General features: G+C 36.6%; 1 protein-coding gene across 1 annotated transcript in view; it reads right to left on the reverse strand.

Moving 5' to 3' along the window:
- LOC102310182 (inactive N-acetylated-alpha-linked acidic dipeptidase-like protein 2) overlaps positions 1–12,274 on the reverse strand; it is a 563,756-nt gene that overhangs the window by 336,458 nt on the left and 215,024 nt on the right. Inside the window, exon 6 of the mRNA XM_042227322.1 lies at positions 11,317–11,478. Within this exon, the coding sequence (XP_042083256.1) occupies positions 11,317–11,478 (162 nt within the window). The remainder of the gene's footprint in view (positions 1–11,316; positions 11,479–12,274) is intronic.

Raw genomic sequence — 12,274 nt, forward strand, 5'->3', positions numbered from 1 at the left:
ACCACCAGGTACCGGAACAGCTTCTTCCCTACAGCTGTCAGACTCCTGAACTCTGCCTCCTGACACGTGACCCACATTAATCTCATTAACTGAACACACACACAACCACCTACACACACACACTTGACAAAAACAAACAAATGGACAACTGTACCCTCATACACACAATACTAACATGGACTGAACCATCACTCACAACCCCTAGCACTTTACAGCCTCTGAAGAAATTATCCACATATTTCACTTATCTTAACTGCACAACTGTAAATGCTGTATAGACAATCATTCAGTACAATACGATAATTATAATTCTACTGTTTACAACTGTTTATAACTTGCATAGTTCATATTTCTGTATAGCTTTCATATTTATATCCTGTTCATAGCCTGTACATAGCTTGTACACCCACTACAGCCTGTACATACTTATAGTTATAGCATATTCATAACATACCTTCATATCGTTTACATTGTAACATACCTATAATAGACCCATATTTTGTACCTTCATACCTATAACAGGCCCATTTCTGTAATATATCTATATTATGGCTAAAGCACTTCTGGATGGATGCAAACTACATTTCGTTGCCTTGTACTTGTGACATGTGCAATGACAATAAAGTTTAATTCTATCCAAATTCTATTCTATTTAGCTATAGGGTCAGTGTCACTACTGGTAGGTGATAACTGGATCCTACAGAGTTTGCACAGGTAGTCCAACTAAAGGTTGGCACATTAACATGTCCCATTGCCAGAAGGTTTATTGTGTCTCCCAGTCTCAAGAGCATGGAGGACATGCAGGAGACAGGCAGTTATTTGAGGAGAGCTTGACAGGGCTGTGAAAGGTTCTAAACCTATCAGCAGGACAGGTATCTGCTTTTTTGTGTAAGGAGAAACAGGATGAGCATTGCCAAATAACATCCAGGAGGCCACTGGTGTGACTGTTTCTTACCAAACAGTCAGAAACAGACTTCATGGGGGTGTTTGTTTTGACCTAACATAGTCGGCCCTGTGCTCTATTATTATTGCCATGCAATATCAGAACTGGTGGGTTAAACACTGGGTCTTGTGCTTTTCACAGATGAGAGTAGATTCACTCTAAACACATTCAGCCTTGCGTTTTGCTTTATTGCTGAATTGCTTTTTTTTTCGTTTTATTCAGCTTCAACATAACTTGCAAAGTTGACTCGTGGACCCGGAAATGGAATACTGTAATTTCTCTGTTGAAACTATGGTATTTATTGCTGCTTTTTGACATCAACACAGCTTGATCAAACTTACATTATAATATTACTTTGTAATATATTACATTATTACAGAAAATAAAGAAAAGAACACACAAATACAAAACAAGAGGGTCAAATCTCTCTACTGTACAAATGTACTTACACATGCAGTATCATTCAAAACCAAATGCTTGATCATGAGGGTCATTTACATATTGGGATTTTTTCTGTTATTATTATTGTAGGGTCTTTACCTCACAATATAAAAAGCGTCATGTTGCCTGTTGCTGTTGTGTGCTACATAAATAAAATTGAATTGAACTGTGAAACTGATTCATTAAAATCATATAAGATTAGCTCCAAAGGATGGGGTACACCCTCTACATGTTGCCAGTCAACTGAAGGGCTAATACTAATCTATCACAGGGTATACAAGAAATCTCTATATTTGGAAGGACAAAAAATTGTGTAACAGTGTAATCTGTCTTTTGATGATTGTTATGCATCCGCGTGAGGCTGGTAAAAAGGATTTGCTTTTAAATAAAAATCTTCTCAGTATATTATTTTAAGAATACATACTTCTAGAATCCAACAGCCACAGTACATTTCATATTATTTAAGCTTCAACGGCCAGAATTTGACAAAACAGGTGGTTATATTCCATCTGTGCTCACCAGGGAACATACACCAAAACTGAAAAGGTAATGTCCCGATGGATGCTCAATCATTCAGGTAAGGAAATCCCAGAAAGTTGATTTTGTTCATCCAAGTGGCAAAACGTTTCTCCCACTGAAAACTGCATCTAAATGAACAAAATCAACTTACTGGGATAGAAGCTAATGTTGGTTAGTCTAGATTGTTGCAACTACAATCTTCTTATTTACTTCTTGTTTTTGCAAAATTTTATACTTAGTTTCCTCTTTATCAACAAATCCAAACATACAAGTGATCTGCAGAGAACGGTGGCTTGTCTGCAGGTGTAATTTGCTCCCCAAAGGCAAAGGAGCACGATTGGCTTTACAGCCATTACAATGTTAAGATATACTCATTCCAAAGTATCACTAAGCATTGCAATACTAAACAAGGCAAAGCAGGTATTCGACAGAACATCACTTCATATTCTATACTGTTCACTGGTTTCACCATACTTAAGCTATTGTGCAGAGGTCTGGGGCAACAACTATAAAACCACATTACATTCACTTTTTATTCTTCAAAAAAAAAAAGCAATTCGAATCATCCACAATGCAGGTTATAGGGAACATACAAACTCACTATTTTTGAAGTCTGAAATATTGAAAATTGACGATCTAGTGAAATTCCAAACAGCACAAATTCTATTCAAAGCAAAAAATAAAGAACTGCCAGGTAATATTCAGAGTATGTTGTTTTTGAAAGAAGGAAGTTATAATTCAAGGGGTTTTTGTAACTTCAAATCAGGGAAGGTACGTACTACACGAAAAAGCTTTTGTGCTTCTGTTCATGGAGTGAAACTGTGGAACAGTCTGAATATGGAATAAAAGCAATGTCCAAACATAAAACAGTTAAAAAAGAGTTATAAAAATATGATCTTCTCAAACGATAAAGAAAAGGAAAATATTGAAATTAAGTGAATGTCTCTATTTAAAAAAAAAAATTCATGATGTGATATTATAGTATATAGTATATCAGAAATCTGTTCACTATTTTTATTACAAATTATATCAGTAAGGAAGCTGACTAGATATTAACTGGCAAAGGGTTGGGATTAAATAAGTGTTTACTTCTTCCCACTCCCTTTCAACATGTAAATGAATCAGAACGGCAGCTATATTGAAATGTATTGATTGTTTTGTATAGTATTTTTTCTCTCTCTCTTATTTTCTTTTCTAAATGTATCTGTATATTGTTTACATGTTTGAAATAAATTACCAATCAATCAATTGGCATAACAGTTGTTGTTTTCGCAGCTGGACGTGCTAGTCAGCTCTGTATCCCCCCCTTTTGTTACCGCTCCCTGCACTGTCTGCACCACTTGCTATTCCCCACAATAACCTACGGAGTGCCCAGTGGTATCACAATCTTGGGTAGGATACTGTCCAATCCCAAATAAAGTCCGGTTTCAGGCTGAGGTCGATGTCTATCAGTTCCTGACGACGGAAGGTTGTTGCAGGAAGTCGCAAAAAAAAGGCAGAAGAAACAGAAAGGTGCGCAGTAGTTCAGAGCACTGTGCTGCTGCATAAGTTTTAAAATAATTTTAAGACAAAATGGTAATAGATTTCTTAATCTGGTTATGTGGCTCATTTAAATTTTTAATTTTTGAGTTTGTTATTCCTAAAACACTGTAAAAGTAAGCAATCAATATGATTTTGAAGTGTTATATGGTTTCCTATTCACATCAATTTGGACAAAAAGTGGAGATCAACCCTTGCCATCAAAAAACAAAGTCTGTGATCACAAATATACTGCATATCTATAAACAACAGTGACACATGACATATCACCGCCACCTAATGCTCCATAACCACAGATCTTAGAGAGTGTGTGTTCTCGTAATGAAGCAGAGCTTTAACTGAGCAACAGAAATGCACTCTCAGCAAAAAACAGTATCATCACTTTCTCACAGTGTCTTATGTACTCCTGCTGTTACTTGCTATTTCTTCTAAGTTTAAGCTGGGATACACAAACTATATTTTACATTATGCTGATGGCCGGACTTTTCATAAATTTTAACTAAGGCTTGATTTCAGGACTTATGCCTTACCAGCTGACTTAAATATGAAGAGATGAAATAAGCAGAAATGCAGCAGCCCAAATGTCAGATGATATTCATATTTGCTTAAGAATATCTGTATTATTATTATCACAATATTTAGATTTCAAGTGTCTCTTGTTCTCTTTCAAACATAATACTTAGGAAACCTCTCCAAGCAGCACATCGGTAGATGAGAACTTATGGCCGATCAGACAGGTTCAGTTTTCTGCACCATAGAAGACTTGTATGTCTTTTGAGAACAGGTATGCTCTTCTCAGTTCAAAAAATGACTCCCACTGTTATTTATCGGTGCTGTTGAGATTTTGGCCCAGTCACACAGGCCCATGGACTGGTCACCAGCCACCAGGCTGTCTGTCAGAAAGAAAAACTTAGTATTTCTTCACAAGGAAAGATTTGGTGCAGCACCTTTTGCAACTGATCTCCCCTAGTAACACCCTGCAACTTTTGCAAACCATTCATAAACATTTTTCGTTAGCAACCAGAGGCTGTCAAAGGGTAAGTGTTAGGTTTATAGGCCTTTGTGTGTCAGGCCTTTCTCTTTCCATTCTTTTTGATCTATCCAAGACACAGAAAGACTTGCATAAACTGGAGAAATGTTACTGTTACCTTTATCTTAGAGCAAAAAAAAAAAATAGTGTAAAAGTTGCATTGTAATTAATTCAGCTGCCTTCGCTCTCTGGACTACAGACAATACTGTAATACTGTATTGAGATACTGATACTGAATACTGAGATGCCATACTTTCTGGACAGAAGTGCAAATAGAGTGAATGTGAAGCAAGGCAGTAAATATGTTTATTTAAATTTGTGTAAAACAAATAAATGTTAAAACATATATTAAATCTATTCTCAACCTTGGTTTTAAAGCAGCACAGCTAATTTTAGTTTCTGGGCCCCACAGCAACCCAAGTAGATCTCAGTGCAATTTAAACATTTCCCTTTATTCTCTCATTCACTTTATTGCCATTAGAATATAGAATATTTCTTCATGATTGTAAGAACTAGTTGTGGCATAGGAATACATTAAGTCCATTTATCTCATATTTCTATCCCTGTATAATCATTCATTCATCTCCATATCAGGGAAATAAGCTTATTTTATTTAAAAACTGACTTTAAAAATGTCTCCTCCCCTATTGTCACACATTTATCATCGTTAAAAATTTACATGAAGAAATTAAAAAAAAAAGATTATCTGAAGTACCTTTAAACTTATTTCTTGTTCTCATGTTCTTTTTTTTTTCAGCAAACACCATGTTAGACTAGTGTCATTGTCAAATATGGCCTCTTTTTTCTTTCCCTCTCCTTTTATTCACACTGTTGACTGCTTACCCTTTCCATCTTCATTTGTTTCCTTCATTCCCCTCTTACTGTATTTTGCTCTTCTGTGCTTCCCTTGATTGCTTTATATGAGCAAGAAATCACATTCATGAAAATAAAATATGTCTATATTTCAACACAAAACCCTGGCACTGAACATTGGAATAATCTAAATGGAACTACTGCAAATTATATAATGTCTCAGTTTGGATGCGGTCTTACTTATGCTGTGGATTTGTATTCATTTATTCTACTTCATATTTACCATTTACAGTCTGATGTTATTGGAAACACCAAACACAGTGTTATTGATATGGCTGTCATGTTGCTCGGTGTTATTTTGATAAGGGCTGCATTTCAAGTTAGGATACTGCACACACACACACACATGCGCTCAGCTACAAAAGCTTCCACGCCTTTTGACATGGAATATTACTTGGAATATTCTATATGTCTGTGTGAATATGACTTAAAACAACATCGATTTTCAGAAACCATAAGCTTTGTCATTCTCAACCACCCTAGGGATGTATCCCATTTTCGCCTTGGTACTTCCAGGCACAGATGTTTCTGTATACAACACCGGCCACTTGGTTGTGGCGTTCCATGTATCCCCTGCCTGCTACCATCTTGCACCCTGCTGTTATGTGCTGGATTGGCTCAGGGGCATCTTTGCACAGCCTGTACCTGGGGTCCTGCCTGGTGTGGTAGACCTCACCCTCTACTGAACTTGTCCTTAGAGCTTGTTCCTGTGCTGCCATGATTAGCGCCTCTGTGCTGTCTTTCAGTCCAGCCATTGGTAGGATTTCTTGATATCAGCCACTTGTTAAGTCTGCCAGTGCGACATGCCATGCATGGTAAGGAGCTTTCTTGTCTTGATGTCAGTGGCATCCACCTCCCCCTTTGGCCAACTGATTAGTCCAGCAGGGTATATGATGACCAGGTGCTGATTGCCCTAGGCACTGCTGAATGGGAATCAGCTGACTTCTGAGGCCTTGACTCACTCTGCAGATATTTGGTGGTTGTGGTTTTCTTACTGGCCTTTTTATGGTTCCCATTTCCCTATAGGATTCCAAGGTACTTGTAGCTGTCCTCAATGTCTGCAAAATTCTATTCTGGTAGCACAATCTCCTCAGTTCTGCCTACAATCGTCAATTCACTCATGTGGACTTGTGCGCATACACATAATTATAAAGAGTAGAAACGCAGTAAAAAAGCTTAATTATACTTCCATCAATATAGAAAGGTTACAGTGCTATCATGGCCAGAGAGTCTCTGCAATCAGTCACTAAAGCAACTGATTTCAGTGATTAACTTAACTTTAATGAAGAGATGAAGTAATCAGTGAAATGAGCTGCAGTGATGTCAAGATGGATGAGAACCTATAGATGATGGGTCACACTGCAACACAGCAGGATCGTGACTGTACACGAAACACCCATCGAAAGCATGTCTGCTACACACAAACAAGCTCATCTAAATTTTCTTATTTAGAGGCAGTTATTACAGGCAGCTGAAGATGAGGGGTTGTTTTTCTAAAGAAAGTGCAAAAATGGGCATTGGCTTTGGTAAGGGAAGTGCCTGCTCTGTGAGATTTTGGTTAAATCCTAAAAAGATTTACGGCCTCATAAGTTGTGAAGCCGTGTCAACACTGGAAGCAATGCACAGCAATGTGGTGACCAAATGCCCATAAAAAGTTAATGACGTTTAGAGACATTCAAGTGGTTAGAGGTAAAAAAAAAAAAAAAAAAAAGCTGGTCCAATTGGCAATTACTTAGATCAACTTTTCATTACTACAAGAACAGGTAGTAGATACATTAGAGTTACAAATAGTGAGGACGTGGTCAGCTCTAAATCAGTGATAAGTATCTAGCACTGCTCACACTTCATAAAAAAATAAAAGAAAATAATTTAAGAAAGCCAGAAGCCAGACGTTTTACTGAGTAATCTTATCAAGGACACCCATATTCATTTCACTTTCAGCGGCTTTCTCCATGAAAAGTTCTCTGGTAGTTTAGTTTTCTTGCACAAAATCCTCTAAAATCCTTCTTTTCAATAACCAAATAGAATAAACATGTATACAGTCGCTTTAACAAGGCTATAAGGTGTGTTTAGGTTTTTGATTATTTTATTAGCACACATAATATGTGTTCTACTGCCAAAGAACAACAAACATGTATTCAGTCAACAAACATGTATAATTTCATTATTTTCATTATAATTTTCATTATTTTTCCAAATATGCAGAGAAAACTGGTACTGTCCAAAAAGCATGTCAGACATCAAGACATTTGAACTATGCAAGTTCAAATTTCTGCATTGGTCATTAGCATCACATAAAAATGTACAACAAAAATAATTGACACACTTAGTCAAGCGATAGGCAATTTACAAAGAAACTCACACAAAATAGTAGATGGAGCTAAATAGAGACAGATTCACTGTTTTAACAGCCATCATCTGCTAGCTAGTTATCTAAAATTGCAGTTTTCCACAAAGCTTAAAAGTCCACTTTTAAGCTTTTTTTTTTTTTATTCACTTTTGTGTTATTAGCTTGTGATGTATGTTACTCCTTGTTCTGGTGCTAGCACAGCAAGATCTATATCATCTAGATAAGACTAAATCAGCTAGATAAAGATTTGCCATCTGATCATATCACCAAACCGGAATTTGCAGTGATTGCAGTCGTAATTTACTCCTCAAATCTCTAAAAACTTAAAAACCACAGGCAGTTGTTCACATTTGAGATATGTGCAGACCTGTATGCAGAAAAGCAACAACCAAAAAATGTACTTCCATATAGCTCAAAAATTTATTACAGGAGTATAATTAGCAGGAGAGATATAAGTATTAGACAGGCAAAGATACTAGCAGTGACAGCCCATCTTCTAAGGATTTGAACTTAATCCATTTTCTCTCAAAGTAGCTCTGCTTGCTTACACACCTCTTTGAAGTGTAAATTGAAAAAGAATTGGTTGCATAAACTTTATACAGTGACAAGCTTGGAAAAAAAAAGTCTGTTCTCTTCTGCTGTGACACCCCCTATTTTGCTAAGAAACAAGGCCAAAGATTGGAAATATTATATAATAAACAAAAGGGGACTTAATTAGTTTGTGCAAAGACAGTCACAATTCCAAACAATATGTACACTGATTGTTATTTGTTGAATATGGGAGCTATTCATGCAAATGTAATAATCACTCAATGTGGGAGATTCCTGCAAACCAAACAGTAATTAATTCACACGAAGATATTTCCCCTGTCTAGTCAAGCAAAGCTGTTTAAATACGCTCCCCTTCCGCCATCATCTCCTTAGACTCCCCTTTTTCCTCTTACATCTTTCTCTGTCTTCAGAAGTCCTTTCATGTGTCTCTTTTGCTTTGTCTGCTCCCGTCTTAGTTTTGCTATCCCAGACTCAACACAAAGTCAGATAGCTTTTTTTCACAGTTTTCTGTGCCTGATAAAGTAAATAGTAAAAAAAAGGAATGATCAGACTCTAGGTTAAGCAAATATGGGAATATCCACTGAACCAAAATATAGATACCTAAAGTATCTATCTATATGTAAAGAGTCCATAAATAACAGATTTTTATCATAACATATGATTGTGAATATAGAATCATTATCGTAATTGATGACGGAGATGACTGGAGAAACCCTAAATGCCATCAGTTTCAATGAATGGCAATATAAAACTACATACTACCCCCTTCAAAGTGTAGTAATGATCACATTTCACCTTTAACTGTGAAGCTTTTTCAATAATAGCCTTGAAGTTGTGGGTGTAAATGTGAAGGATTGTTGAAGTAAAATTATAGAGAAACAAGAGAAAATGATTAAGAATATTTGCTACAATAATTTATCATTTATTTGTGGCTAACCACATCTATTGGACTGGATCCAGGCAAAAGTCCTGATGTATTTGCAAATTTGAACCAGAGAAAGAGGGATGATGGCACAGGGACCTGCTGTTTGTCTACACAAGTTTCTGTTGTTCTATGTTGAGGCTGCTTTTATTCATACATATACTATTGATACAGGGGTATCTGTAAAATGGCCTGTATTTGTATAGTGCTTTACTTAGTCCCTATGGACCCCAAAGCACTTTACACTACATACAGCCATCCACCCATTCACACACACACACATTCACAGTCTCAGTCTCAGTCTTGCCCAAGGACACAACGACTGAGACTGTCTGAGCCGGTGGTCGAACTGCCAGCTCTTGAGCCGCAATTGCCCCATCTGTAGCTCAGGAGGTAAAGCATAATCTAATCAGAAGGTTGGTGGTTCAATCCATGGCTGCTCCAGTCTACATGCCAAATATCCTTGGGCAAGATACTAACCTCAACTTTCTCTCTGATGTATCAATCAGAGTATGAATGTGTGTGAATGTTGGATAGAAAGCACTTAAGCTTAGGTGGGAAAAAGTGCTGGTGTGAATCGGTGAATGTTGTATAAAGCGCTCTGGAAGAGTACAAAAGCGCTATAAAGGAATCAATTCATTTACCACACATGCATCACTATTTCTAAAATTGCAATCATCATCATCATCATCATCTTTGTTTAAAAAGCACTTTAAAACAACCACAGCTGATGCAAAGTGCTGTACATTGGAACTAAATAATAAAATGTGCATGAGTTGTGTTTAGCTTTGCCACCTTTACCTTACCCCTGTAATATTTCATATAGATAATTCTTTCTGCCTTCTTTCTTTAGTTTTAAACTGCATTCTGATTTTTTTCACAGCATCCCAACAAACTGTTTTTCCCATTATTAAAGAAAGCCTAAATATATCCTTAATGGAAACTGAGAGGAATTGATACATGAGGGCTAGTTTTAGGGTTGTTTGTCACAACCCCCCCCCCCCCCCCCCAAAAAAAAAACAAAAAAAACTGGCGCTAGTGCTACCTCTCATCTTTCTAGATGATCCAGTTAGGGTATGTCCTAGAAGACTTCCTTCTCTAGTGATCGGATTCCTTACCATGAGGTAATGGTACTTTTTTGACATTTTTATCAGATGCTATTACTAATATTACCAATTTGAAAATCCTGTGTGGTCCTGTTCTCGAGTTATTGTGTTCACAAAGCTGGGTGTCCATAATGTCTACAAAGACAATGACGTATGTACATTCTATTTTAGCACCATTTTTTAATGCAGACCACTCCTCTAATTTCATGCTTCACCTATCTAAAACATTAGTCATATGTGTTGATGTTCTTAGTTATAATAAATGACAAACTCTTCCACGAAGGACTGACAGGAGCAACAAATAACCATTTAAATTCACTGATAGCTGCGATGGAGAAAAACTTCATCATTCACACAGATGGTAGAGATGTAGTGTGTAAGTGTGTGTGTGGGTAGCTTTGGTGGTTATGGAAGGTTGGATGGGGGTGTTTCTGGCACCATGAAATATAAATGTGAGAAAATAAATTATAAAAAGCATGGAAAACTCAGAGAGAAACCATGGTGACATGATTGTTTCAGTTCAGTGGCAAAGCCTGTTATCTCACACAGACACATACACCCAGGCATCCTGTGATCCTTTGGCTTGGAGAAAACAACGTTCAGGTTGGAGGTTTGTATCAGTATTAGAAAAATAAATAAATTAAAAAAAGAAAAAAAGATTTGTTACCTGCTACTTTTTTATCTCTCATTTTCTCCCCTTTCTCTCTTTCTGCTATCTCTGGATCTTTTCTTTCTTCTTTGGCTATAAATAGATCAGTGTCTGGCTAGAAGGTAACAAGTGAAAATAATAGTGAAGTTAGGGGCCCTCAGACGGGTAGACAGAGACTTCCTCTCTGTCCACCTGTGTTACTTCTTTTAAAAAAATCATTCGGCCCTACTCCATCATAGCCATATTGCTTTCCCTTTATGATAACACCATTGATAACGCAATTAGTCTGTACATAAACCTTACTGAGCTGAATAGTGTTTTTGAAAGAGTGGTTTCAAAGAAAAGCATTTAATTCAAGAAGGGCAATGTAAATTTTGAAACTGGGGGCTTACTTTTGAAGGGCATCTATCTTGTCAGCGGTAATTCCTTTTAACAACTCCTCCAGCAGGTCGGAGCTGTCGGGTGGCAGAACAGGTGATTTGATAGTAGATGTGTGAGTAAACCAACCAATCAGGGCACCAAGGACAAAAAGAGCCACCCCTGCCAGGAAGTATCTACAAAGAAGAGAAGGGAGCAATCACATATTAATGTTAAAGTTATTCTATTATATAAGCAATCAAAGATGCTATTAAGATGTATTAGATATATTTGTATAATGTAATAATCAGTATCATCTGGCTTTCGCTAGGAATGTATATATCTTTTTGATCTTGGCCTATCCCTGAGTCATACTGAAAAAAATCTGTTATGTTTACAAAATGTAAATACCTTAATTTCTAAAGACAACCAAAGCTTGCAGCTGCTTAAGGTGTTATCTGATGTTCACAGCCTATCTGATGCATATTTAGTTTTGGCTTCATATATTATTTATTATCCAGATAATTAGTTTACCCTTCTTAATCTATCTGAGACCTAGGTAAAGAACTGCTGTAGAATATCCATACACTAAATTGAGATCTACACCTACATACATGCCAATATAAAGTGGATTTTTTTTTGTTTGATTATTTTTTTAAACACTGAGAATAATTTTTTGTTCCTTAATAAACAAATTTATAAAATCAGTGCTGACTATTTAACAACATTAAACAGCCTGTATTTTGCATATGCCGGACTCGATTAGTCCTGCAACCGAAGTCAGTCCTTTATAACGCAGACTTCTTCTTGCTTTTAATCATATTAACTATATTGCTGAAAATCTCATTGTAGTACACTTTCTAAGACTTATTATCTTCTTGATTTAAAAAACACATTTGGATATATGTGTATGGTAATATGTGCTTCTGACATCGAAGATTAGATGAAGAAGTTGGAAACACAATTTGGAGAAAAGTGCATTGCTCACACCCC

The sequence above is a fragment of the Haplochromis burtoni genome, unplaced genomic scaffold, assembly GCF_018398535.1.
Source record: "Haplochromis burtoni strain Fernald_Lab_line unplaced genomic scaffold, NCSU_Asbu1 Contig_254, whole genome shotgun sequence".
NCBI classification, from domain to species: Eukaryota; Metazoa; Chordata; class Actinopteri; order Cichliformes; family Cichlidae; genus Haplochromis; species Haplochromis burtoni.